This window comes from Callithrix jacchus, chromosome 10 (assembly GCF_049354715.1).
Source record: "Callithrix jacchus isolate 240 chromosome 10, calJac240_pri, whole genome shotgun sequence".
Taxonomy (NCBI): Eukaryota; Metazoa; Chordata; class Mammalia; order Primates; family Cebidae; genus Callithrix; species Callithrix jacchus.
Window position 1 is genome coordinate 78,385,316 of NC_133511.1, and position 24,887 is coordinate 78,410,202.

Sequence of the window (24,887 nt, forward strand, 5' to 3'; positions counted from 1 at the left end):
ACTTTGGTAAGCCAAAGTGGGAGGATTGCTTGAGCCCAGGAGTGGGAGACTAGCATGGGCAACATGGCAGGACCCCATCTCTATTAAAAAAAAAGTAACAAAGACTTTAATAGTAACAGACTAAAAGAAACAAAGAAGGACATTATATAATGGTAAAAAGATCAATACGACAATAGGAATCAATGACTGTAAATATATATGCACCCAATAAAGGAACACCCAGATACGTAAGACAAGTTCTCAATGACTTATCAAGAGACTTGGACTCCCGCACAATAATAGTGGGAGACTTTGACACCACATTGTTAGTATTCGACAGATCAATGAGATAGAAAATTAACAGGGACATTTATGATTTGATTTCAGACCTTCAACAAGTAAATTTAGTGAATATCTATAGAATTCCTCAGCCGAGGTCCACAGAACATACATTTTCCTCAGTATCACATTACACCTATTTTGAAAGTGACCACATAATTGGAAGTAAATCATTCTTCAGTATTTGCATAGCATTTCACAGACTTAAATAAAATATTGGTTGGCTGTTTGTTATTTTCTTCCCTTATCCCTTCCTGTCTCCACTGATAAGTACAATTTTCAGCATAAAAGAGGTTTTTAATACCTATTTTTAGATTGCATTCCAGCCTGGGCAATAGAGCAAGACTCCTGTTCTCTCTCCTCCTTTCTCTTTCTCTTTCTTTCAAAAAAAAAAGTATTCAGTTATAGAATATAAAATGTGTATATTTAATATGCCAAAACAAATGTTTTAAAAGACTTGAAAAATGACAAAATAAGAAACTATTAGGACTGGACAGGTAGATATGAAAAACAACCAAATAGAGCTTCTAGAAATGAGCAAGCATGAATAATAATGAAACTAGAAACCTCAATGTATTAGATACACCTAAAGAAGGAATTCATGAACCAGAAAAAGGCACTCAAGAAATTATCCAGAATCCAGTATAGAGAGACAACAGGATAGAAAATGAGAAAGAGAATTTGAAAACATAGAGGTTATTCTAAGTGGATCCAACATACTTGACTAGTTGGAATTCTAGAAGAAGAAAAGAAAATGGAGTAAATATTTAAAGAAAACATAATGAGAATTTTCTAGAATTGATGAAAGACATGAATTCTCAGATTCAGGGAGCTCAGTGAATCAATCCTAAATAGGATAAGTAGTGACAAATCTACACCTACACACTTTACAGTGAAACCTGAGAACACTAATGACAAATGATTAAAAGCATAGAGGAAAAAGTAGATTATTTATAAAGGAACAACAGACTGAAAGCTGTCTTTCACAAGGAAAAAAAAAGCCAAATGATTAATATTGAAGATATCAAAACACTTTGATATCTTTAAAGTGCTAACAAAAATGATCAACTTGTAAGTTCATACACAACCAAAAAAGTGTGCTTTAAAAGTGAGGAGAGGCCGAGCTTGGTGACTCATGCATATGATCCCAGCACTTTGGGAGGCTAAGGTAAGTGGATTGCCTATGCTCAGGAGTTCACGACCAGCCTGATCAACATGGTGAAACCCCCTTTCTACTAAAAATACAAGAATTAGCCAGGCAGTAGTGGAACGTGCCTGTAATCCCAGCTACATGGGAGGGTAAGGCAGGAGAATCACTTGAACCCAGGAGGTAGAGGTTGCAGTGAGCTGAGATCGTGCATCCCAGCCTGAGTTATAGAGCAAAACTCTGTCTCCAAAAAAAAAGTGAGGAGAAAATAAAGGCATTTTCAATGAACACAAACTGGGAGGGTTTACTACCAATAGACCCCTCTAAAGGAATTTCTAAAGAATGTACAATAAGAAAGAAAATGAACCCCCCAAAAATATCTAAAATGCAATAAATAATGAACAAAGATTATCATGGTGGGTAGATCAAAGCCATATCTAAATGAATATAAAATAATCACAATAATGTCTAATTTATTAATTAAAATAATTAAGATAGAATCAGAATCCCATACAACTATAGCACATAAATCAGGAATTATGTGATTTGAGTCAAAGTGTGCCAAGGTCTTTATATTGTTTAGTATATGGGCAAAGATACTAATTAGCATAAGCTTTTATTAAGTTAAATATGAATGATAAATTTTCTATCATTAATACTGAAATAATAGAGTATATAACCTCCTTACTAATAATGGGGAGAAAATGGAATGAGAAAGAATGAAAACATTAATCCAAAAAAAGGCAAGGGTGGAAGGGGGAGAATAATCGGAAAACCTACTAAAAAGAAAGTTCAGAATAAGCTAGTAGAAGTGAATCCAAGTATACTGGTAAAAATCAGTATCAGACTAAATAACAAAACAAAATCTTGCCAACTGCTATATACCAGACACAGTTTTGTTTTGTTTTGAGACAGGATCTTGCTCTGTTGCCCAGGCTGGAGTGCAGTGGTACGATCACAGCTGATTGTAGCCTCTACCTCCTGGGCTCAAAAGCAATCCTCCCTTCTCAGCTCTCCAAGTAGCTGGGACTATGGGCGTGCACTATGATCCCCAGCTAAGTTTCTTTTTATATTTTGTACAGACAGGGTCTCAGTATGTTGCCCGCTGTTCTCCAACTTCTAGCCTCAAGCAGTCCTCCTGCCTCAGCTTTCCAAAATGTTGGGATTACAGGCATAGAGCTGCACCCAGCCGAGATAGTTTTAATAAATGAGGGACACGTAAAGGTTGAAAGAAAAAAGGTGGAAATAATTATGTATGCTAGACTAATTTTTTTAAAGCTGGGGTAACTATTTTACCTCATACAAAATAGACTGTAAGGCAAAAAGCATTACTACAGTCACTACATATAAATAAGAAATTAAAGTCACTACGAAAATATAGAAATTTTAAAGTTATATGCACTTTTGTATATTAAATATATAAAAATCAACAATGACAATCATTACTGCAAGAAGTTAACAAACCTATCATAGCGGTACTTTTTAACATCTCTTAACATATTTTAAAAAAGTTCATAGAGAATATTTGAAAAATACAGTTAATCAGCTCTAATTAATCTTCACATAGCATATGATACCCCGCAAACTCTATTCCTTTCAACTGCTCATGGAATACTTACAAAATTTGACTATGTCCATAAAGCAAATCTCAGCAAATTACTATACAGAGAAAATTCTCTGACTACGATGCAAGTTTCCCTCCTAATATACTTGGGAGACAAAAGTATTTTTTAAACAACTCAGGAATTGCTCATAATGGAAAGAGTATGTTACATATTTTAGTTCTTGAAGGGTGGTTACATTAATATAGTGTGGTATGTACGACACTTGGGTTTGTTAGAACATTTCAGTTCTCCTCCCGTTCAGGGTAATTGAGTTTATTCTGCCTTGTCTTCATGCTTCAGAACTTTTTGAATACTGTTTCATTGTTTTCTAAATACAACCTCTCCAAAAGCAAATTTGGATAATATCTTCAAAAACAACTCAAAGATTCACAAAATAATCCACCTGAGAAAATTTTCTAAATCACATCCTATCAATTTCAAAACCATGCCTAATACTTATGAAGAGTTAAACTAGTTATGAACAATTTGTGTAACTATGGAAACATGAGAGAAACGGTTTCCTGGAAGAATAAAACTTCAGCAATAGAGAATTTTATGGAACTAACTGAAAGTAGCCCATAAAAGAACATTATCTTTAAACCCTTAGTAATTGTTTGAGTAAATTACTGTTGAGCTATAGAAATATTTGAGTGGGCCTCTTATATTTTAATGGTTGAATACCTTAAAAATAAAGGAGGGAGTAGGAACAGCAGAAAAAAGTTCTCAAATTAATCTTTTATTTAAAATGTTAGAAAATTAAAATATGTAACATAAGCCTGCAGAATAGAGATAACAGTGTTTTATCGCACACCCAGAGAATGCTGAAGACTCAAACAGCAATCGAACTAATAAAGGGATTTCATAAAATGACAATATATTAGGAAAAAATCTGTAAGGCAGTAGCTTTCATGTTTACCAGCAGTAATCAGTTAGTAATACATACACACACACACAAGATGTTTATTGCGACTTTATTACTAATAGGGAAAATGTGGGTTATAACCTGGCTGTATGTCAAGGAGAATGATTGAATAAGTTATAAATCATATTTTAAAAAGTCATATAATGCATTATGCAGTTTTGAAAAATAATGAGTTATATTCATATGTATTGACCTAGAAAGATTTATGATATTATGAGTGGGAAAAAGCCAATAGCAAAAATATGTATATACTATAATCTCATTTTTATTAAAAGAGAAAGAGAAAGCCAGGTATGGGGGCTCATGCCTATAATCCCAGCACTTTGGGAGGCTGAGGTGGGTGGATCACTTAAGGCCAGGAGTTCAAGACCAGCCTGACCAACATGGTGAAACCCTATCTCTACTAAAAATATAAAAATTAGCTGGGCGTGGTGGTGCATGCCTGTAATCCCGCTACTCAAGAGGCTGAGACAGGAGAATCACTTGAATCCTGGAGGCAGAGGTTGCAGTAAGCCAAGACTGTCCCACTGCACTCCAGCTTGGGTGAGAGAACAAGATTCCACCTCAAAAAAAAATAAATAAAAGGGAGAAAGAATATGTGTGTGTGTGTGTGTGTGTGTGTGTGTGTGTGTGTGTGTGTGTGTTTTAATAAGGATTATTTCAAGATATATTTCTATGCAAATCCACTTAATACCAGTACCAATGCCTAAAATAAAATATCCAACAGCAAAAATTAAAAGCAAGAATATAAATCCAAAGCATAATGACTAAAATGGAAATAAGCAAAGCAGAATTACATTTTATAAAACATTTGCAATGCAAAACAAAGCCACAAAAATGCTTCTCCTAAATAAGAAACACCGGATGCTAAAAAAAAAAAAAACACCAAAGGGAAAAAATTTAATTTTAGGAAGAATGCACTACAATTTTAGTATCATAGACTAGTTAAATATATTAGTGGAAACAGAAAAACAATGGACTCTTTAGTGGGTAAGGTGTGAAATCCAATAATGGAAAACACATTTCTCTATACTCTTAACTCTTCTGACACTAAATGTGTGGGTTTTCCACACTAAGCAATTTTCCAGTTCTCTATGGACACCAACGGGGTGTCCTACAATTTAATTTTAATACCACTGGCCCAAAGTTAGCACAGCCCTTGCAGGTTAAGGACACAGTGCCACAAGCATGTCCCCACTTCAGTTGGCATTCGCCAAGTTCAGATCTCCCATACTTCTGACCAACTAGCTATAATAGATCAAAGGTTTCCACAACTCCTTCCTCGGATATGATTATTTGCTAGAATGTCACACAGAACTCAGGAAGGAGCTTAGGTTTACTAGTCTATTATAAAGGATAAAACTCAGAATCAGCCAAAAGGAAGAGATGCATAGGGCATGGTTTGCGGGAGAGGCACAGAGCTTCCATGCCTTCTCATGTGCACGACCCTCCGGCACCTTCATGTATTTACCATCCAGGAAGCTCTCTGAACCTTTTCGGCCAGAGTTTTTATGGAACTGTCATTAAGAAGGTATAATTGATTAAGTCACTGGCCATTGGTAGTTAACCTCCAACTTCCCTCCCCTTTCTCATGGGTTGGGGGTATGTTCCAATATTTTGGAGGCTGAATGTTCCAATCCACTCAGTTCTCCTGGCAATCAGCTCCCCTAACCTTAGAGCTTTCCAAAAATTATCTCATTAACATAAAACTCAGATGTAGGTGAAGGTGGCTTGTTATGAATAACAAAAGATGTTCCTTTCACCTTAATCACTTCAGAGCTTTTTCGGGAACTGGGAACAAAACCCAAATATTATAACAAAAGATGCTACTATCATCTTATCTTTCAGAAAGTTACAAGGGTTTTAGAAGTTCTGTGCTAGCAAGGGGGTCAAGGAGACTAGATATATCTTTCTTATTGTGTCACACCAGTTTTTACAAAACAAGAATCAAATAGGCAACTGTGCAAGAAAAAGTTATTGACCTAGAAAACAGACTCAGAGACCTAAGCTGAAAATCTATTCAATGCCAGATTTTAAACATGAACATTTATAGACAATGATGTCATACAGCAGAGCTAGCAAATAAGTGGCCCCTCCTCACTCCTCACCTCCCCACCCATTCCACAACAGTAATCAATAATCTTTCCCTGCAATATTTTCCTCTGAGCCAAGACGAGACCAGAAGGTTCTTACCCTAGCATTTTGGGCAGCCTCTATCCAATGCTTATAGTTACAAAGTAAGATTAAAATAATTTGCTTCTATAGAGATAATTACATCATCCGAAAATAATGGGAAAATAAAAGAAAACAACTTGTCATTTTTTCCAGTAAGAGAGGATCCAAGGTAAAAATTCAGCCTAAAAATGGATAAGGTACACACAAGATCTCCTCAAGATGTAAGGGAAGAGTGTAGCTATTATTCTTATTAAATCCCTGAACTATAGAGATAAAGATGGCTTGAAGCAACTAAAGAGAACATTTCAGGCCATCACAGGTAAGAATAGCTTGAGATTATCCTGCTGAGGTGCTTAAAAGAATTCATAAATCCACAGAACCTGCAGAAATTCTCCAGTGGACAACTTTACCTTCAAAGAATGACCCAAGGATCATTTGGCTTAGATAAGCCACAGTTACTTAAAAATAAATACTCCTGTAATCCCAGCACTTTGGGAGGCTGAGGCAGGCGGATGTTGAGGTCAGGAGATCAAGACCATCCTGAATAACACTGTGAAATCCTGTCTCTACTAAAAATACAAAAACTTAGCCGTGCATGGTGGCACATACCTGTAGTCCCAGCTACCTGGGAGGCTAAGGCAGGAGAATCACTTGAACCTGGGAGGCAGAAGTTGCAGTGAGCCAAGATCTTACCACTGCACTCCAGCCTGGGCAACATAGCGAGACTCGGTCTCAAATAAATAAACAAATAAATAAATAATAAAGCAAGCAAGCAAGCATTAGGGGAAACATGGATACATAGTAAAGTTTGTTTGTATAGCGACCCTTAAAAATTAAGAGAAAAGACACTTTAAATGTGTCAATCTTAAATGAATTCTGGAGAACTGATTAGGCGAGTTCCAGTGGTAGGCAACCCATTTCCTGTTAAGGAGTCCAAAGTTGTTTTGCTCTTTGTAATAGATTTAAATATATATTTAGATTAACCAAATGATTAGACTGTGTTTTTCCTTTTCAGAATTAAGTTGTGTCATTGTATCCAAAACCATTGCTTTGAAAACACACCATTATATAAGTCATATAAGTACCACTCAGAAAGAGAAAAATCACTTTAAGCTTACTCAATGCTTTCTTGTTGCTGAGAATTTTTATTTTATACTTTTTGAAGGTGCTCATGTGGGCTTATTGAGACATGTAAGTAATCATACTATAAAGAGCTATGAGCAAGTTCACGCACATAGAGACGTGATAACTCTTAGACCTTTCACCTAGCTGGCAGTCATTGTAGGATATCAGTAAGACACAACCTGACTTTAAGGATGTTAAAATGTGAAAAATATGTGCCTTAGAATTGATTAAATATGACATAGTAAGTAAGTTACCTTCCAGGTGGGTTTAAAAGGAAAGAAGATACTTAAAACAGATAAATATGATTGGACGTGACACAGACTGTACTATGGGAATGTATAAAATATCTTGACTAACTCCATAGAGAAGGCTTTCCTGTCGGGGCACAGAGATGTCCTTGGAGAAGGCAGACTTGAAAAGAAGGAGAAAACTCCAGAATGATAGAAAAGAGTTCAAATATGACAGGCTAGGTTAAATGCTCCTGGGATCTGGGGATTCAAGACATCATCACGACGCTGTCACAGTGCTGATGCTGCTGGTGTCACCATAAGATGATGAGGGGACAGCAGTGTCCCTCTGCTGGTAGGCACTCAGTATCTATTGTTTGGAGAGTGCATGAGTGCATGGGAGACTGAATAACTGAATAAGTGCATGTGGTTGGTCTGGGGCCCAGCATAACAGCTGTTCTCTTTTCCCTTGTCACCCTCAGAGAAACTTGAGAGTGAGAAGCTAAATGTTGCTGAGGTTACCCAGTCAGAGATTGCTCAGAAGCAAAAACTGCAGACTGTCCTGGAGAAGATCAATGAAACCCTGAAACTTCCTCCCAGGAGCATCAAGTGGAATGTGGATTGTGAGTTGAACAAAGGAAAGGGACACCACTAAACAAAGCCTGTGGTCCCTGCCATGAGGCTTCCCCAAGAAGCCATCCATAAGCTTGGCAGGCTTCATGGTAGGGGGGTTCAAGCTCATCTGTCTTTGAACAAGATGCCCTGCTTCCTTAGAACCTGGAAGAAGTTCCATGCATACCCTTGGGGAAAAATAACAAAATGTCTAAATCTCATGCTTCTCTTCTGTAAAAGGCTTTCCATAGAAACTTCATGTGAAATGGGACAGGAAGGAAACTCCTTCACTGAGCTACTTCTTCTAAGTCTCAGCACAACCTTTTGAGAAAGCTGTTGTCTGCAGCTTGGAGAGGCTTTGGGAAGCTGAGGTCCCCACATTCACACAGCTGAGAAGCAGGAAGCAAGGATTCAGCCCATGCCCTTCCAACCTCCTTTCATTTTCTAGAAAGAACAAAGATATGGCTGAGATCACATGCACTGGAACAGGATTTTAGAATTCAGCTTTTCACAACTAGCATAGCTCAGAGACCTCAGAAAGCATAAATTATTAGTTTATAATGATTATTATTAGTTTATAAATTATTAGTTCATTTGCTGCTTCAAAGGCCTGATGTCTAATATGGACTCAATGAGTCCCTTTCAGAATTAATCCGCAGAAAAGGTGAATCTAGCAGGAACAACTGGATTCCAAAGTTGTGTTTTTTATTCTAATAGATAAAAATACAAATTTAGATTAATAAAAGGTTAGACTGCGTTTTGCCTTTAAATATCAACGGATTAAGTATTGTGCTTTATCGCATCTAATTTATATAACTTAAGATCAACAGCCCCCTACAAAAAAAAAATACCTTTCAAACTTGGGAAAGAAAAAGGAATCTTTACCTCAAACTTAGGAATGCAGTAACAGCCAGTCACAATCTCTCCAGCAGGTCTCTAACATCTGACATTGGGGCTGAGACACCAAGTGCCTCCTAAGCATAATTACACATTTTCATGCACAGAGTGATCAGCTGCTTTGCACAGCAGCATGGCGCCGGAAACAGGTCATTCTCTGCCTGCAGAGGGAGACACCTGAGGACAGGAGCAGGGAAGGCCGTGCTCTGGGCCCTAGATGCTATCAGGGAGAGGGGCTCCGTTTCCCTATGCTCCAGGAATGCTAGTAGTGGCAACGGGGTGGAACAAGGGAGGGCAGGGAGGTTGATGACTAGTTTGGGAAATGTGTCAGCATATTGTAAGTCCACAATAGTGGTGAACATTAGAGAGAAGTCCTCTAATGAAGACTGCTGCTTAGTTTTATTTGATCCTATCTCCTACTCCTTTGAATATGAACCAACTACCTGTACTCTCCAAAAAAAGAAGTCAGACATCATTTAACTTATCATGGCACCCAATTTGGGAAAGGCTGAGATAGAAGAAGCCTGTTAAAGCCACATCTCTCCAGTGGCTTTGAATGATTTGTTTGGTTTATGCTTACTTTAATTTCTTGTAGGGAAATGTGTGCAAGAAAAATCATCACTCACAGTACCATGCTAATCTAGCCATTTTCCTTCGTTCATTTCACTTGTTTCATTTGATGCTAGTCACATCACTGCATCATTTAGCTTGGTCGCGTCATATACACTTTCTTTTTTTTTTTTTGAGCTGGAGTCTCTCTCTGTCACCCAGTCTGGAGTGCAGTGGTGCGATCTTGGCTCACTGCAACCTCCGCCTCCTGGGTTCAAGTGATTCTCCTGCCTCAGCCTCCCGAGTAGCTGGGATTACAGGCATGCCCACCACACCTGGCTAATTTCTGTATTTTTAGTAGAGACGGGGTTTTGCCATGTTGGCCAGGCTGGTCTTGAACTTCTAACCTCAGGTGATCCACCTGCCTTGGCCTCCCAAAGTGCCAGGATTACAGGTGTTAGCCACTGCGCCCGGCCCAAGTCCTATACACTTTTGTGTGTTGTACTTTTTTCTTGCTTTTACATCACACATATTTTCTACATATCCTTTGGTCTTTGTAGTTAAAATTTTTGATAGCTGTTTCTATTTCATAGGGTAGACATCCGAGAGTTAACTTAAACCCTTGGTTGATGCCGATCCTTCTAGGATGTTTCCCAACCTATTTCTAATATCAGATAGCACCAAACTGAATGTCTTAGCTTGTGCCTCTTTTTGCTTCTCTTGAATTCCTCCCTTTAGATAGATTTCTAGAACTGAGATGGATTACTGGGTCAGAGGGAATAATTACCTCAGTGGCTAGCTCCCTGTGATACCTTGGGGCTTTTGAAGATCTGGGCTTGTTTACAAAGTCACAGTGGCTTGTTCCATAGGAATGTGGCAGGCACAGCTCCTGGGGAAAAGCCCTGTCTCCTCCTGTCTTAGTAGCTTCCCTGGATGTAAACCTGAGGACACTGTGGTGCCTCTCTGCTCAGGATGAGGGTGGTAGCGACAGGCTGCTGAGTTACCAAGTTTCTTGATCTGGGGCTTTAGAGATTTCTTCCTTTTGTTTTTCCCTAATTCACAACAGTAATTTCCATTATTAAAAATTTAGAAAGTGTAACTAAAATTTAAATACATTTAACATATTTATGATGCTTATTGTATGTCTTGTATCTGTGTAATCTTCACTCAGCCATCTGAAGTAAGAATTCTTTTATTCCCATGTTACAGATGGGAAAATAGGGGCATAGAGAGGTTAAGAAACTATGAATGTAACCTTCATGAGGGCAGGGACTTTTGTCTTTTCACTGCCCACCTGGAGACAAGAGCCACGAACATTGTGCTGTGTTCTGCAAGTTCTGTGTATATGTGTCTGTACATGTGTAATAAGTAAATAGCATATAATACTTTATATATGTATATATATACAAAACATGATTTTTAACAAAGTGAGATCAACCTGTTTATGTTGTTTAGAAGAGGTGTATATTAACAAATCATTAACTATTGTTCTGTACGTCACTTTTAATATTATATAACATGACACTGTATGGATTTATCATAATCTATTTAACTGAAAATGGATTTTTAGATTGCTTTCCGTTTTCCCACTGATAATCATCAATACAGCTGGATGCATTCTCCCTGCTTGTAGCCATAATTAATTCTCTAGGATAAATACCCAGGAGTGGTATTTGAGGGCCAAAGGGTGAGAGCATTTCTAAGGTCATAATACATAATGTTAAATTGCCTCCAGAAAAATTACACCCATTTCTGTTTCCACCACAGGACATGTTTGGAAGACTATTTCTAACTCAGCAGCTCCATTTCAAATACTGCTCTCCAGCCCTGGAGTGACACTCTTAGCCTTGCAGCTGCGGTTCCTGGCTTGCATAGTGAGACCTGGGCACTTGCTCTTATCCCACATGTTGCCATCCTGACTTGAGTGCAGGCACATGTTGGCCTCAGCTTCTATTGAACACCAGGGAGAAAACTCCCAGGAGACATTTTGAGAGGCAGCAATGATGAGGGTGCACAAACAGTGGGTAGAATTTGTTTTAATTTAAACAAATTAAACGATGATGATGAGGGTGCACAGTGGGTAGAATTTGTTTTAATTGAAAAAATGGCATATTTTTATTCTAAAGAATATTTCAAAATAGAAAAAAAGGCTGGGTGGTGGCACCTGCAGTCTCAGCACTTTGGGAGACCAAGATCGGTGGATCACTTGAGGTCAGGGGTTCGAGACCAGCCTGACCAACATGGTAAAACCCTGTCTCTACTAAAAACACAAAAATTAGCCAGGCGTGGTGGCGTGTACTTGTAATCCAAGCTACTCAGGAGTCTGGGGCAGGAGAATCACTTGAACCCAAGAGAAGGAGGTTGCAGTGAGCCGAGATTGTGCCATTGCACTCCAGCCTGGGCAACAAGAACAAAACTCCATCTCAGAAAAAAAAATTATCTTTCCACTCTAGCATAACTATTTTTATTTTTAAAAATGTATTTCTTTCCAAATATTGGCCACAAACACATATTTGTGTGTGTCTGTATATATACATATATATATATTTTGTGTATGTATATATCCATAAATGCAAACTTTACAGCTATGTATATTACACACATACACATGTATATAGCTATACTGTCTTAACTATGATTTTTAATGCATGCAAACTATTAATTTTGTGGATATATTATAACTTCTTAAAGCAGTGGTTATTCAACTAAGGTTGGTCCAAAACTAGGGATTTGCAAGGAGAAACTCTAGCATCACCAAGGAGAAGACATGAAGTCATGGGTAGGCTGCAGTTAGGACTCAGAATCCTCACTTTAACCAGAGCAGTTGGACTTTTTTCATGAGTTTTAACTATCAGCTTTTAGGTACAGGAGAGCAGTCTGTTAATACACTCGTGCATAGCTTTGCTCACTTTGTTTTTTTGTTTTTTTTTTTTTTTGAGATGGAGTTTCGCTCTTGTTACCCAGGCTGGAGTGCAATGGCGCGATCTCGGCTCACCGCAACCTCTGCCTCCTGGGTTCAGGCAATTCTCCTGCCTCAGCCTCCTGAGTAGCTGGGATTACAGGCACACACCACCATGCCCAGCTAATTTTTTGTATCTTTAGTAGAGACGGGGTTTCACCATGTTGACCAGGATGGTCTCGATCTCTTGACCTCGTGATCCACCCGCCTTGGCCTCCCAAAGTGCTGGGATTACAGGCTTGAGCCACCGCGCCTGGCTAACTATCAGCTTTTAGAACAAAGTATTTCTGTGCTTAATATTAAAAAGTTTGAAAAATGCATATCTAAACCATCCTCTTGTTATTGGACAAAGTGTTTTCCAGGGTTTTACAAAATGATAGTATATTACACAGTAACTAACATCTTTGTACATGTAGTATAGTATGTATGTGTGTGAGACTGTAGACTGTGTATTTCAAAAACAATCCCAGAAGGATAGAGCATTCATTGAAAGAGTTTGACATCTATATGGTGCTTACGATATAGTTCTGGATTGTTCCCTAAGACAGGGAGATGGCTTACAATATCACCAGGGTATAAGAACAACTTGTTTGATCACAACTTTTCTAGCATTATATTTTGCCATTAAACGGGAGAGGGGTAGCAAATGTTCCTACAACCCTCAGTGAGGCCAGGTGGTGGGCCGGTGGTTCTGATCAGAAGAGTAAACCTGGATTTGCCTCCACTGGTGACCACACCATGTCAGTGGGTCACAGTGGGTCAGTGCCACATCAGGATCTTTTTTTGAGGCTGTGAGTCTTGGTAAAACTTAGTTGACAAGGCCTGAAAGCCCAAAACTGAAACCTTCTGGAAGGCTAGGAGTTCAGAGCAGTTTATCTTCTGTTTGTGGTGATGGTGAGCTGCTGTTCCTAATCAGTAGAAAACCTTCTTTGAAGTAGCAGTGATAACAAGAAACCCTAATGAGTTACAAAGGAATGTCTGAATCATTTTCTTTTCTTGGTGATTTCTCAAAGCTTCTGCTAAAGCAGACTCACTGATCCCAGGGAAGACAGAATGACACCCTAATAATGGACTGAGTGCATTCAAAGTATACAAAATAGGCATTTTTTTGTTATTCCCTTAAATGCCCCCTGTAATGAAGAGCAGTGAAGCTGGTGGGGCTATGAAGGCAGGCAAAACATCTGCCTCCTTCCCTTTGATGAGAAAGAAAGGGAAGAAAGCTGCATATTTTAGTTGCCTAGGTGCCAGTACTTTCACATAAGCTATAATAAAAAATATCAACCATTCCTGGGCAGCTGCTGTGTTCCAGGAGCATCAGAGAGAAAACTCCCAGGAGACATGTTGGGAGGCAGCAATGATAGGAGCGCACAAATGTTCAACAGTGGCTAGAATTTATTTTAATTGAAAAGATGGCATATTTTTATTCTAAAGAATATTTTGAAATGGGAAAAAATTAAGGCTATCTTTCCACTCTAGTGTAACTATTTTCTTTTTTTTTTTAATGAAATTTTTGGGAAATCTTTAAAACCTATATGTCCACATAGGTTCTGCTACCTCCATTTGTAAAGATGAGCAAATTAAGACTCAGGGGCCTTTAGTGGCCTACCCTACCAAGGGCCATGTAGCCAGTAAATAAATGGTAGATTATAAAGTTAGAATTCAGGTTCCAGTCTGCCTGACCCTCTGTGTACCTCACTGAGTCAGTCTGTTTCTCCTCATCTAGCAAGAAAACTACCACCTATTGTGACCCAGCCTTCTCTGGTATAAATGGCTTAACTTTCAGCACATGACTCAGCAACTATGGCAGTCCCCTGGCTCAATAACATCCCATACAACTGCTTCTTAAAGAGCATTGCCTACAGTGACCATAGTGACACTCCAGCGAGTAACACAGCCCTTCAAATGTCTCTCTCATGCCTTCTTCCAGGGATCTGAAAGCCCTGAACCAAGGAAGGGACCTAATGTTTCCGACTCAGCATCCATTTATTAAGGGTCTGCTTTGTGTACATTCTTGAGAAAGTAGTAGTGATAATCTAGAGTTCATGGTTAAGTGGGAAGGGAGACAGAGTGCAGAGCAGACAGACTCATGGTGATTAGAGTGGAGCGGGCAGGGACATGGGACTTGGGGAGAGCAGATCTGATCTTAGAACTCAGCAGTTGTCAGTGTCCTGATGGGAACCTGGGATTAGAGAGGTGCCACATTGGAAACCTGGCAATAATATGACCCAAGAAGGAGCTCCATGGGACCTGGCAAAGAACTGAGAGGACTGGGCATGGTGGCACATGCCTGTAGTCCCAGCTACTCCACAAAGGCCGAGGCGGGAGGATTGCTCAAGCCTAGGATTTTGAGGCTGCAGTGAGCTAGGATTGTGCCACTGCACTCCGGCCTGAGCAACGAAGCAAGACCCTGCCTCAAGAAAGGAGAGATTTGCGGGGGCCCAGAGTGAGGCCTGTGATGACCACACGTGTCCCCTGACCCTCAGGCATGGTATAAAGGGACATTGGGTTGATGTATTAGGCCGTTCATGTATTGCAGTTAAGAAATGCCTGAAGCTGGGTAATGTATAAATAAGAGGTTTAACTGGTTGGCATCTGTGTGGCTTCTAGGGAGGCCTCAGGGACCTTTTACTCAAGGCAGAAGGCAAAGCCAGAACAAGCACTTCACATGGTGAAAGCAGCAGCAAGAGGGAGAGTAAGCCTCGGGAGATGCTATATACTTTTCAGTATAGCAGATCTCTTGTGAACTCAGAGCACAAGTGTGCTTGTCACCAAGGGGATGGCACTAAGCCACTCATGAGGGATCCATCCTGCGATCCAAATACCTCTCAGCAGGCCCCACCTTCAACACTGGGGATTACATTTCAGCATGAGATTTGGGCAAGGACAAATATCCAAACTCTATCTGTGAGGTACTCCTATACTTTGAACATCTGCTTATGTTGCCTAGAACCTGGAAGATGCTATAATTTTCCCTCTTCTTTCATTTCAGCTGTTCATGCCAAGAGCCTGGTGGCCATCTTACACCTGCTCGTGGCTCTGTCTCAGTATTTCCGGGCACCCATTCGACTCCCAGACCATGTTTCCATCCAAGTGGTTGTGGTCCAGGTAAGACAGATAACACTAAAAAGCATCTGTGTCTTTAAAGAGTTCCTATGGAGCCAAGGCATATCTACTAGATCATTAGAAGGAAGGCTGAATGATGGCCGGGCGCGGTGGCTCAAGCCTGTAATCCCAGCACTTTGGGAGGCCAAGGCGGGTGGATCACGAGGTCGGCAGATGGAGACCATCCTGGTCAACATGGTGAAACCCCGTCTCTACTAAAAATTACAAAAAATTAGCTGGGCACGGTGGCGTGTGCCTGTAATCCCAGCTACTCAGGAGGCTGAGGCAGGAGAATTGCCTGAACCCAGGAGGCGGAGGTTGCGGTGAGCCGAGATCGCACCATTGCACTCCAGCCTGGGTAACAAGAGCGAAACTCCGTCTCAAAAAAAAAAAGAGGGCTGAATGAATGCTGAGTGAGCTGGGTGTGCAGGATATTGGGAGGCACTGAGTGAGCTTTCTGATGCATATTGGCTTCCTGGTAAGTGTCCACAAGATGAAAGAGCATGTGCTTGTGTATAGATAGCCTTGTGTGGGGTATGTGCCTATGGTTTATGTGTTTTATGAGTTTTCTGTGTAATGTGTAGTTGAGGGTGTGTGGTATGTATGTGAGCTGTGTGTCCTGGGGTCAGGAGGAAAGAAGTGTGTGTGTGTTTGTATACAGGAGTGTTCAGGTGCCCTGCAAACCATGGAAAACCGTAATATTTTCATTAAACAAATGATACTTAGGTATGGGGAAAAGATATCTGTGCATATAAGGGAGTGTGTGTGTACATGTTTATACATGTGCATGCATTTGAGAGAGACCCCAACTGGCTATGTTTGTATTGAAGGCACTGCCACTTTTCACCCACCCACAGAAGCACAGCTGGGATCTTTTCCAGATTGTTGGATGGAATTTCCATTCACATATGGCTGTGTAATTTCCACAGTGAGGGTGTGATCTTTCCCCATGACTATCTCACTCTGCTCCTGACCCCATTAAATACTCAAATTCAATTTTATTTTCCAACTTTATACCCATTTAGCCAAAGGTCATCCTTTTGTTTGCTTGTTTCTGTTCTTTTGCAAATAAACATACAGCAAGAGGAACTCTCCATCTAGGCAGCTCCTTGGCAATACAGGCTCTGGGAATAGGGAATAACAGCCGCTCTGCCATGACTTGGTGAGAAAAAGCCTTGAGGGCTGGTAGACTGTGCCTGATCAGACCAGGCCAGTTTCCAAGACAAAAGGACTTTGAGTTGAACTTTCAGGGATCAGCTGTTAACAGGAGGAGAGGAGGACAAGGTCCTCCTAATCAACTGATAAATTGTCCCCCAATGAAACACAATTTCTTCCACATCTCTGGGTACATAACTGTACTAGGCATCAAGAAAGTAAAACAGAAATATGACACCTTGGCTCTGCCTGCCGAGGAGACAGAACTACAAATAAGAAGCAGAGAGGGCTGTCAGGAGCTCATAGAAAATGGGAACATGTAGGCAGGGCACAGTGGCTCATGCCTGTAATCCCAGTATTTTGGGAAGCCGAGGCAGGCAGATCATCTAAGATCAGGAGTTCAAGACCAACCTGACCAACATGGTGAAACCCCATATCTACTAAAAATACAAAATTAGCCAGGCATGGTGGCGCATGCCAGTAATCCCAGCTACCTAAGGCAGGAGAATCACTTGAACCCGGGAGGTGGAAGTTGTGATGAATCAAGATCGTGCCATTGCATTCCAGCCTGGGCAACAAGAGCGAAACTCCATCAAATGAATGAATGAATGAATGAATGAATCAGTGAGTGAAAGAAAATGGGAATGTGTGTAGCTCAGATAATGAATGCTACTGACCGAAAGGCCCTAATTGTCCTCATTGAGCTCCTCACCTGTATCAAACATGGCACTAAGCATTTTATGTCTGCTGTGGATATGTGGCCAACTCAGAGTACCCTGGTTCAAGCATCTTCCTAGTGAGTTCAGGTCATCTCTATTGTGCTATTTTTATCAATCAATAATGTGTAAATTCAATTCTTTATGTATTTAAAGACTACAATTCGGGAGGCAGGGATGAATAGGTGGGAGCACAGAGGATTTTTAGGTACATGTCACTGTACATTTATTGAAACCCATAGAATGAACAGCACCAAGAGTGAACCCCTTTGTGAACTACAGACTTAGGGTGATAGTGACAATATCAATTATAAGTTCATCAGCCATTAAAAATGTATCATTTTGATGTAGGATGTTGAAAGAAGGTGAGGCCATGTATGTGTCGAGGCAGGGAATACATAGGAAATCTCTGGAAATGCCTGTACCTTCCTATCAATTTTGCTGTGAACCTCTGGAAAATATAATCTATTTGTTTTTTAAATCATAGTTTCTGTAACGGTTCATGAAAGAGTACTTTAAAAGTGACCACATATCCCTAACATTGAAATTTTTAAAAATTATTTTCATAAGTAAACATACTGTCATTATATTCATTTATAATAGCTCTTTTATCACCAGAGGAGGTAACGACTTTTATTTAAACTGCCCTTCTTTATCTTCTGTTCTGTGACAATCCATTCCAGTTCTTGGTGCATACATTTGTTGAACATCTTAGGACTCTTCTTATCTGCTAGAATAAACAGGCCTTTAATAGAAATAAAAAAATCTGCCTGCTGGAATTACTACAGACAGAAAGCAATAATGATGACTGCACATGTGAGCAGGAGAGAGGGGGCTTCTATTTTGAAACAGTGGTCATTGCAAGCCTGTGTCTCCTGCCTTATTTTGAGCTCAATTATAGGCCATCAGAAGGCTGTTGTTGGTTTAATTTCTCCTGTAGGCTGTTTTGCTAGCATGTGGGAGAAAAGAGGACGAGTTCCATAAAATGGCATTAATGCACGTCAGGTTTTATGGGGTGTTTTTGCTTTATCAGGTTGAACAGGCACAGAAGCAGGACTAGGAATTGGTGGTGAGTCACTGACTGAACCACAGGGAGAACTCTTTAGGGAACAAATAATGGGTGGAGATGAATCAGGATGCTGTGTGAGGGGTTACTTACCCCAGATTTCTTTTCCATTCTTTGCAGAAGCATTTAATTTTGCATGAAGTTGGAGTTGAGGTTTTAGTCTGTGAATGGCCATGCAGGACAAGGACACAGACTCCATTAGCTCCACATGAAAACATTGCCTGTGTCGAAACTGCACGTGGAAAGAAGTTCTGATTTATCTTGAACTGGTCCCCTTTATCATTTAAAGAGGACCAGTTCAAGATTTATATTACCTGGTCCCCTCTAAATGATAATTTTTTTTTCTTTTACCTTTTTTGTTTTGCTAAGTCCATTCTTAATCTAAGCCAGATAGACTCTTGGCCTTATCCAGCTCTTCCTTTCTTCTGTAAAAGCATTTCACAAGGATGCTGGTTTCTGTGGCTGTTTCTGGAACTTTGGGCAGGAGGCTCAAGAAGGCAGGGCTCAGGTGAGCCACCCATGTTCGGAGGCTCCTTCTTTCTCTACACTCATCTCAATCTTGGGGAAGATGCGTTTGCTTTGTCAGTCGTTTGCTATGTCCGTACCATCCTCCAGCTGTCTGGTGCTGGCTGTGGAGGGACCTAGTAGGATGAATCTCCCTCCTCACACCCATCAGAAAGTCTTCCTGAACCCTAACATTACCTCTTTCATCAGCTCCCATGCCCACACAATGCAGTGTAAACCCTCCAAATGCATTCAGAGCTGACCACTGACTGATGGCAGCCGCCCTCCCCCGGACAACCTCTGGAACACATTTGTGCGTTCTGCCTCCTGGCTGGGGCCATTCCTCCCACTGAAGTGACCCCTTCTCAGTGCCCAGCCAAACCCTATCTGTCTTTGAAGTTCAGCTCCAGGGCCCCCTCTCCTTGGAAGTTTTCCCTGACCATTCTAGCTAAAAGTGCTTGCTCCTGGCCTGTGTTCAGCACTTTCTGGAGAGGGTAACCACATAATCTATTATCCATGACACTTTTGAGATGAATGGGAATCTGACTAATATGGTGGGACATCAGGCAAAAACCAGAACTGTTTGGGGAAAGCATTCTCAGGTGTCTGCTTCATCTCTCCCGTTTCACTCTAAGCTCCTCAAGGGCAGAAACCATATCATATACTCCATAGTATTTGTTCTAACTCCAGCACAGGGCCTTATTCATAGAGGGTACTGATTAATGGAATAAGAAAGAGGATGAGTTGATGGGAGAAGGGAGGACAGATAACGGATAGATGAATGGATGGATGCTGGATGGGTGGGTTTCCAACATGCTTAACCTTTTCTTAGAGAATAAGCTAGTTACCTGAGTGAGGACTGTACTACTTATTTAAAAGCTCCTATATTTATCAATTAAAAACAAAAAACAAAAAACCTCTGCCTCTTGTCTGAATTCCCTGAGTTGGTCTCAGTTCTTCCACCCAGCCCCCCAGTTAAATGTGTTTCTCAGCTTCCCTCTGTGGCCCCAGCTGGAGGGCAGACACACCCTGGCCTTCATTTCCATTTGGTTTATTGTGGATTACTCCAGGAGGCAAACAGTTTGCTTCCAGCAGAATGTCTTCCAATAAAGAAAGGAAAGATTCACCATCCAAGAAACAGCCTACTTGTTTGGACTAAACACTAATTGCACTTGCGTCCTAATGGTTCAGTCCAAACCCAGAAAAGCAGGACCTCCTCTCACTTCCAGCATTATCTTATCTCGGGTGCATTTCTTAAACACCAGTAACTTCCCGGTATCAGGAATGCTCATCAGTGTTTCTGTATTTTTCTAAAGCATAGTTTTCTCTTCTCCTCCCAACCCCTTCCCCTGCCCCCCCATTTCAGAAACGAGAAGGAATCCTCCAGTCTCGGCAAATCCAAGAGGAAATAACTGGTAACACAGAGTATGTCAACACCATTGTTGCCAGCGATTCTGTAATGGAACACAGATGTTTCTCCGAAATTCATCCATTTGCTGATATTTAGTTTTCATTTATTGGGATTGCAGGAGGGATTAGACTTCAGCCAATGATTATAGTTTAGCCTTTTACATGCATTCAAAACATGCCTCTCGATGCTTAAGGTACAAACTTCGGTGGGGAAGTGGGGAGAGGGAATTAGCAGTGATTGAAAAATTCTAATTTTGTGCCACTCCAGGAAAAAGTGTGCCCAAAAAAAGCCAACCCAGCATGAAATTGTCATGCCATAAACGCTGGGTTGAATTTAAATTGTTAACCTTCAAAAGGATGTTTTTCCTCCTTTTCTGAATCTATTCGGTCATGTGCCATGACCCAGAAAGCCTCCCTACCTTAGAGTTGTCTTTTAGTTTGGTATTTTTTTCCATTTATTTTTAGAAATTGGGATATCAGAACCTATCAAAAGTTTGCCATGAGGAACAGGAGTTTTGTCCTCAAGCAGAAAAAAGATGGATAGCCTGGGGTGGGTTTGTGATCACGAGCAGAACTTAGCCCTGGCCCACGCAAAGCCAGGCAGTTAGCCTTCAGCATTCCCTGCTCCCCAGACTTTTCTCTGAGTCCCCCTTGAACAAGAACAGCATAGTGCAAAGAGCAGGGACTGCTAAGCCAACCCAACTTGAATCCAAATCCAGGCTCTGCCACTTAACAGGTGAGTCCCTTAACCTCTCTAACCTCAGTTTCCCCACCCAGAGAGGTAGGGAGGATTTATTGTGGTCACAGCTATACCTTCCTTCCCTTGCCCTCTGTAACTGCTGTTCCAGCTTTTCTCCAGCACAGCTGACCTGCACCTTCCAAGCCCAAGCAGTCTCTTGGAGGTTCCCTCCCTCTCCCTCCCCAGCCACGCTGACAGAAGTCCGGGGCACTGCCCATCTAGACCACATTGTGCACATGGCTTAACAAGGACTAAGGGGTGTGGGCATTTCAGGCCAAGAGTAGGGGCCAGAGATGTAGAGTGGCCCTTCCCAAGATGCTCTGTTTATGGCCTATGGAGACCCCATCAAGCAGCTTCCGTATCATCACAGAGGCCAGTCTTGGTAGCTGAAGGGTCAGCTGATATATAGGGCACACCTTGGCCTTGGTTCTGTGAGGGATGGGAAGGGCCAGACCTGCTGGGAAAGGAGCAGAATTCCTCACTGTCCTACTGCCTACCACCCCTCCCCCATGCTGGGCTTGTCTGTGCCCCCTATTTCACCTCTGGGAAAGAAGACAACAGAGCAGAGAGGAGCGTGGCCTGGGAGAAACTCCTGAATCGGAGAGTGTGAAGTTTCAGATTATCAAACAGTCTCTCAGATGCACGTTATGCTTTCTATGGCCCCACTCTCTGCCACAAAGACATAAACATGGGTGCAACATCCTAATAATGACAACACAGTAGTTTATGGAACACTTTTCTATCTACTGATGTTCATAATAAACACATGAAGCCATAATTATACCCACTAAAACCCCACAGCCCAAGGGTGAGGAAGAGACTGTGCCCTTGGTTTATTAGCACTTAACTCCAAGTTCATTATTGTTTCCAGGGCAGTACTTGCGAGTGCTCACTTAGTGGGTGATTGATAGGTGTGCGGATGAATAAACCAATATGATAATCATAATGAGAACCAAAAATGTATTTGGTAAAAAAGTCTTCAGCATTTACTACATACCAGAAATTATGCTAAAATATTTCTAGATACTAAATCATTTCATGCTCACAACAGCAATTGAAGTATTTGCCATAATTATCTTCATTTTAGAGATGAGAGACCTGGTGCCCAGAAAGGTTCATTAGCTTGCTCAAGGTCACTGTATTAGTTTTCACACTGCTGATAAAGACATACCCAAAACTGGGAATGAAAAAAGGTTTAATTGGACTTAGCTGTTCCACATGGCTGGGGAGGCCTCAGAATCATGGCAAGAGGCAAAAGGCTCTTCTCACATGGTAGCAAGAGAAAATGAGGAAGAAGCAAAAGAGGAAACCCTGATAAACCCATCAGATCTCTTGAGAATTATTCACTATCACAAGAATAGCACGGGAAAGACCAGCCCCCGTGATTCAATGACATCCCCCTGGGTCCCTCCCACAGCATGTGGGAATTCTGGGAGACACGATTCAAATTGAGATTTGGGTGGGGACATAGTCAAACCATATCAGTCAAACAGCAAAAAAATCACTCAGTGCAATCTTTAAAGCTTGTGCTCTTGAGACTTAAGTGCTTCTCTGACATGAGTGTGGTTCCAGTTCCTGCACTCTTTAAGAAAACCTACCCTGGGTCAATGGCAGGTTCATCTTGGTGGGCATTACAGGATGGACAGGAGAGAGACAAAGCTGACCTGCCCACAGCAACCGGGGCAGTAAAATTCCACAGTGAGGGATTGTTTGAGTTCACCCATAAGAATCCTAAGATTTTCTGGTTGGAAATCTAAGGTAACAAGTAATCCTTTAGACATCACTATGCCAGGCTTTGCACTATACCCCTTTATCTGTGTAACATGGGGGAGGGGGGAATGGGTGGTAATATGGTAAAGTCTTGGTAATGAGAGGCTGTGCAGAATACAGTGCCAATGGACGAAGGCTTTTTGAGCTCCTCAGCCAAGGCAAGTGGGTGGCAGGCAGCATGGGGTGGGCTTCCAGCAGTGATGGAGTAGCCTTTCAGAGGACTGGCCTCTTGTAAGGGACAGCAGAAAAGTCACACTATTTTCTTTCTCTTTTTCCTCCAGGGCTCTTTCCGGGAGGCATGGTAAGTGGCATAAGAAACCTCTGGCACTGGTGGCTGCACTGGGGCTTCATTCTGCAGCATCTGGGAAGAACGAGCTCTAAGCTTGTCACCAGGATGTATGTCTGCACCAGCCTGGTGACATGGCAAATTGGGTTGGGAGGGACAGCTTACTGGCGGGAAGAAGACTACCTACACCTGCACAGTTGTCTTGAAAGTTATCAGGCTGCTGACCTTGCCATTTATGAGGCACTTCTGTAGCTCTGACGTTCATGCGTCTGACAGCAAGCCACAATTACACCCGAGACCCCATTGCCCAAGGGTGAGGGAGGAGATTATGCTCTTGGTTTATCCAGCACTTAACTCCAGTTTAGTATTCATTCCAGTACACTACTTGCAAGAGCTTAGTGGGTTATAGGTGTGCAGATGGATAAACCAATATAATAATCTTAAAGAGAACCGAAAGTGTATTCAGGAAAAAAAAAGTTTTGAGCATTTTTTATATCCTAGGAAGTATGCTAAAATATTTCTAGATATTCAGTCATCTAATGCTCAGAACTTCCCACTGAAATATCAACTGTAAGTATCCTCATTTTAGAGATGAGAGACCTGGAGCCCAGAAAGGTTCATTAGCTTGCCCAAGGCTTCTGGATGGGTCCTGGGCATTTTCAGGGCAGTTTTGCTCTAATGCCGTCATGGAAATAAAGGAACACATGTATGAACACAAGGACTGTCCCCTCTCCCCACTCTGTCCAGCCCTTCTAGAGGCGGTCTTCTCCTTCTTCCCTCATTGCAGCTCCTGTGTCTTCCAATTCTCAGGACTGGGCTTGTTTATGAAGTCCATGAATGCTTAGAAATCACTGTTCCCTTCCTGGTAGGCTTAGATTTACCCATTGGTGCCAGAGTTGGAAAACGCAGGCCTCAGGGTCTCCCAGCCTCCCAGCCCCAAGCTCAGCTCGGAGACCCTTCTCTTTTCCTGAGTCAGATCCCTTCCACTGTGTCAACTCTTGGTTCTGAGAACATGGAGGCTGCAGCAAGGAGCATCCCTGCAGGGAGCACGGCTTTGCTATTTTCTGTGATCCTGCTATTTACTGTGGGTAATATTTTGAAATATTTCAATCATGCCAAAACATATTCCCTTCAGGAGAACATGTCAGACTTTACAGAACATGTGCATGCTTGTTTTCACTGTTCATCCTCATGAAAAACCTGAGGGAGGTTTATTTTTAAGACAACATTTTATAGAAGAGGAAACTAAGGCACAAAGGGTAGAAGTGGCCTAGATCACTTAAGAGGAAGAGCGCATATCGCATCCCTGGCTCCCAGCCCTCTTGTCTATGCCCTCTGTCAGCTTGTTTGTCTTGGGTCTCCTGTTTTGAAAATTAGGGGGTGAAATGATTTAGTAGTTGGATAACATCCTCCCTCTACAAAGGTTCAGAAACACCTGAACCATGGCTAAATCAGGATATAATGGAATAGAGTGAAGGGAAATGACTAATCCCGGGTCACACTGTCTAAGAGAGCCCTGAGCCTGCCCCATCCCAATAATGTACACGCGCATGGACACAGACACAGGCTCCCAGGGTGAGAATCACCCGGACTTTAGCCCCAAA

The 24,887-nt window shown here is 41.4% G+C and overlaps 1 protein-coding gene across 1 annotated transcript in view; it reads left to right on the forward strand.

The window, feature by feature from the left end:
- Window positions 1-24,887, forward strand: part of PARVA (parvin alpha) — a 155,038-nt gene that overhangs the window by 112,605 nt on the left and 17,546 nt on the right. Inside the window, exons 5-8 of the mRNA XM_002755060.7 lie at window positions 8,001-8,141; window positions 15,525-15,640; window positions 20,445-20,503; window positions 23,279-23,298. Of these exons, the coding sequence (XP_002755106.4) occupies window positions 8,001-8,141; window positions 15,525-15,640; window positions 20,445-20,503; window positions 23,279-23,298 (336 nt within the window). The remainder of the gene's footprint in view (window positions 1-8,000; window positions 8,142-15,524; window positions 15,641-20,444; window positions 20,504-23,278; window positions 23,299-24,887) is intronic.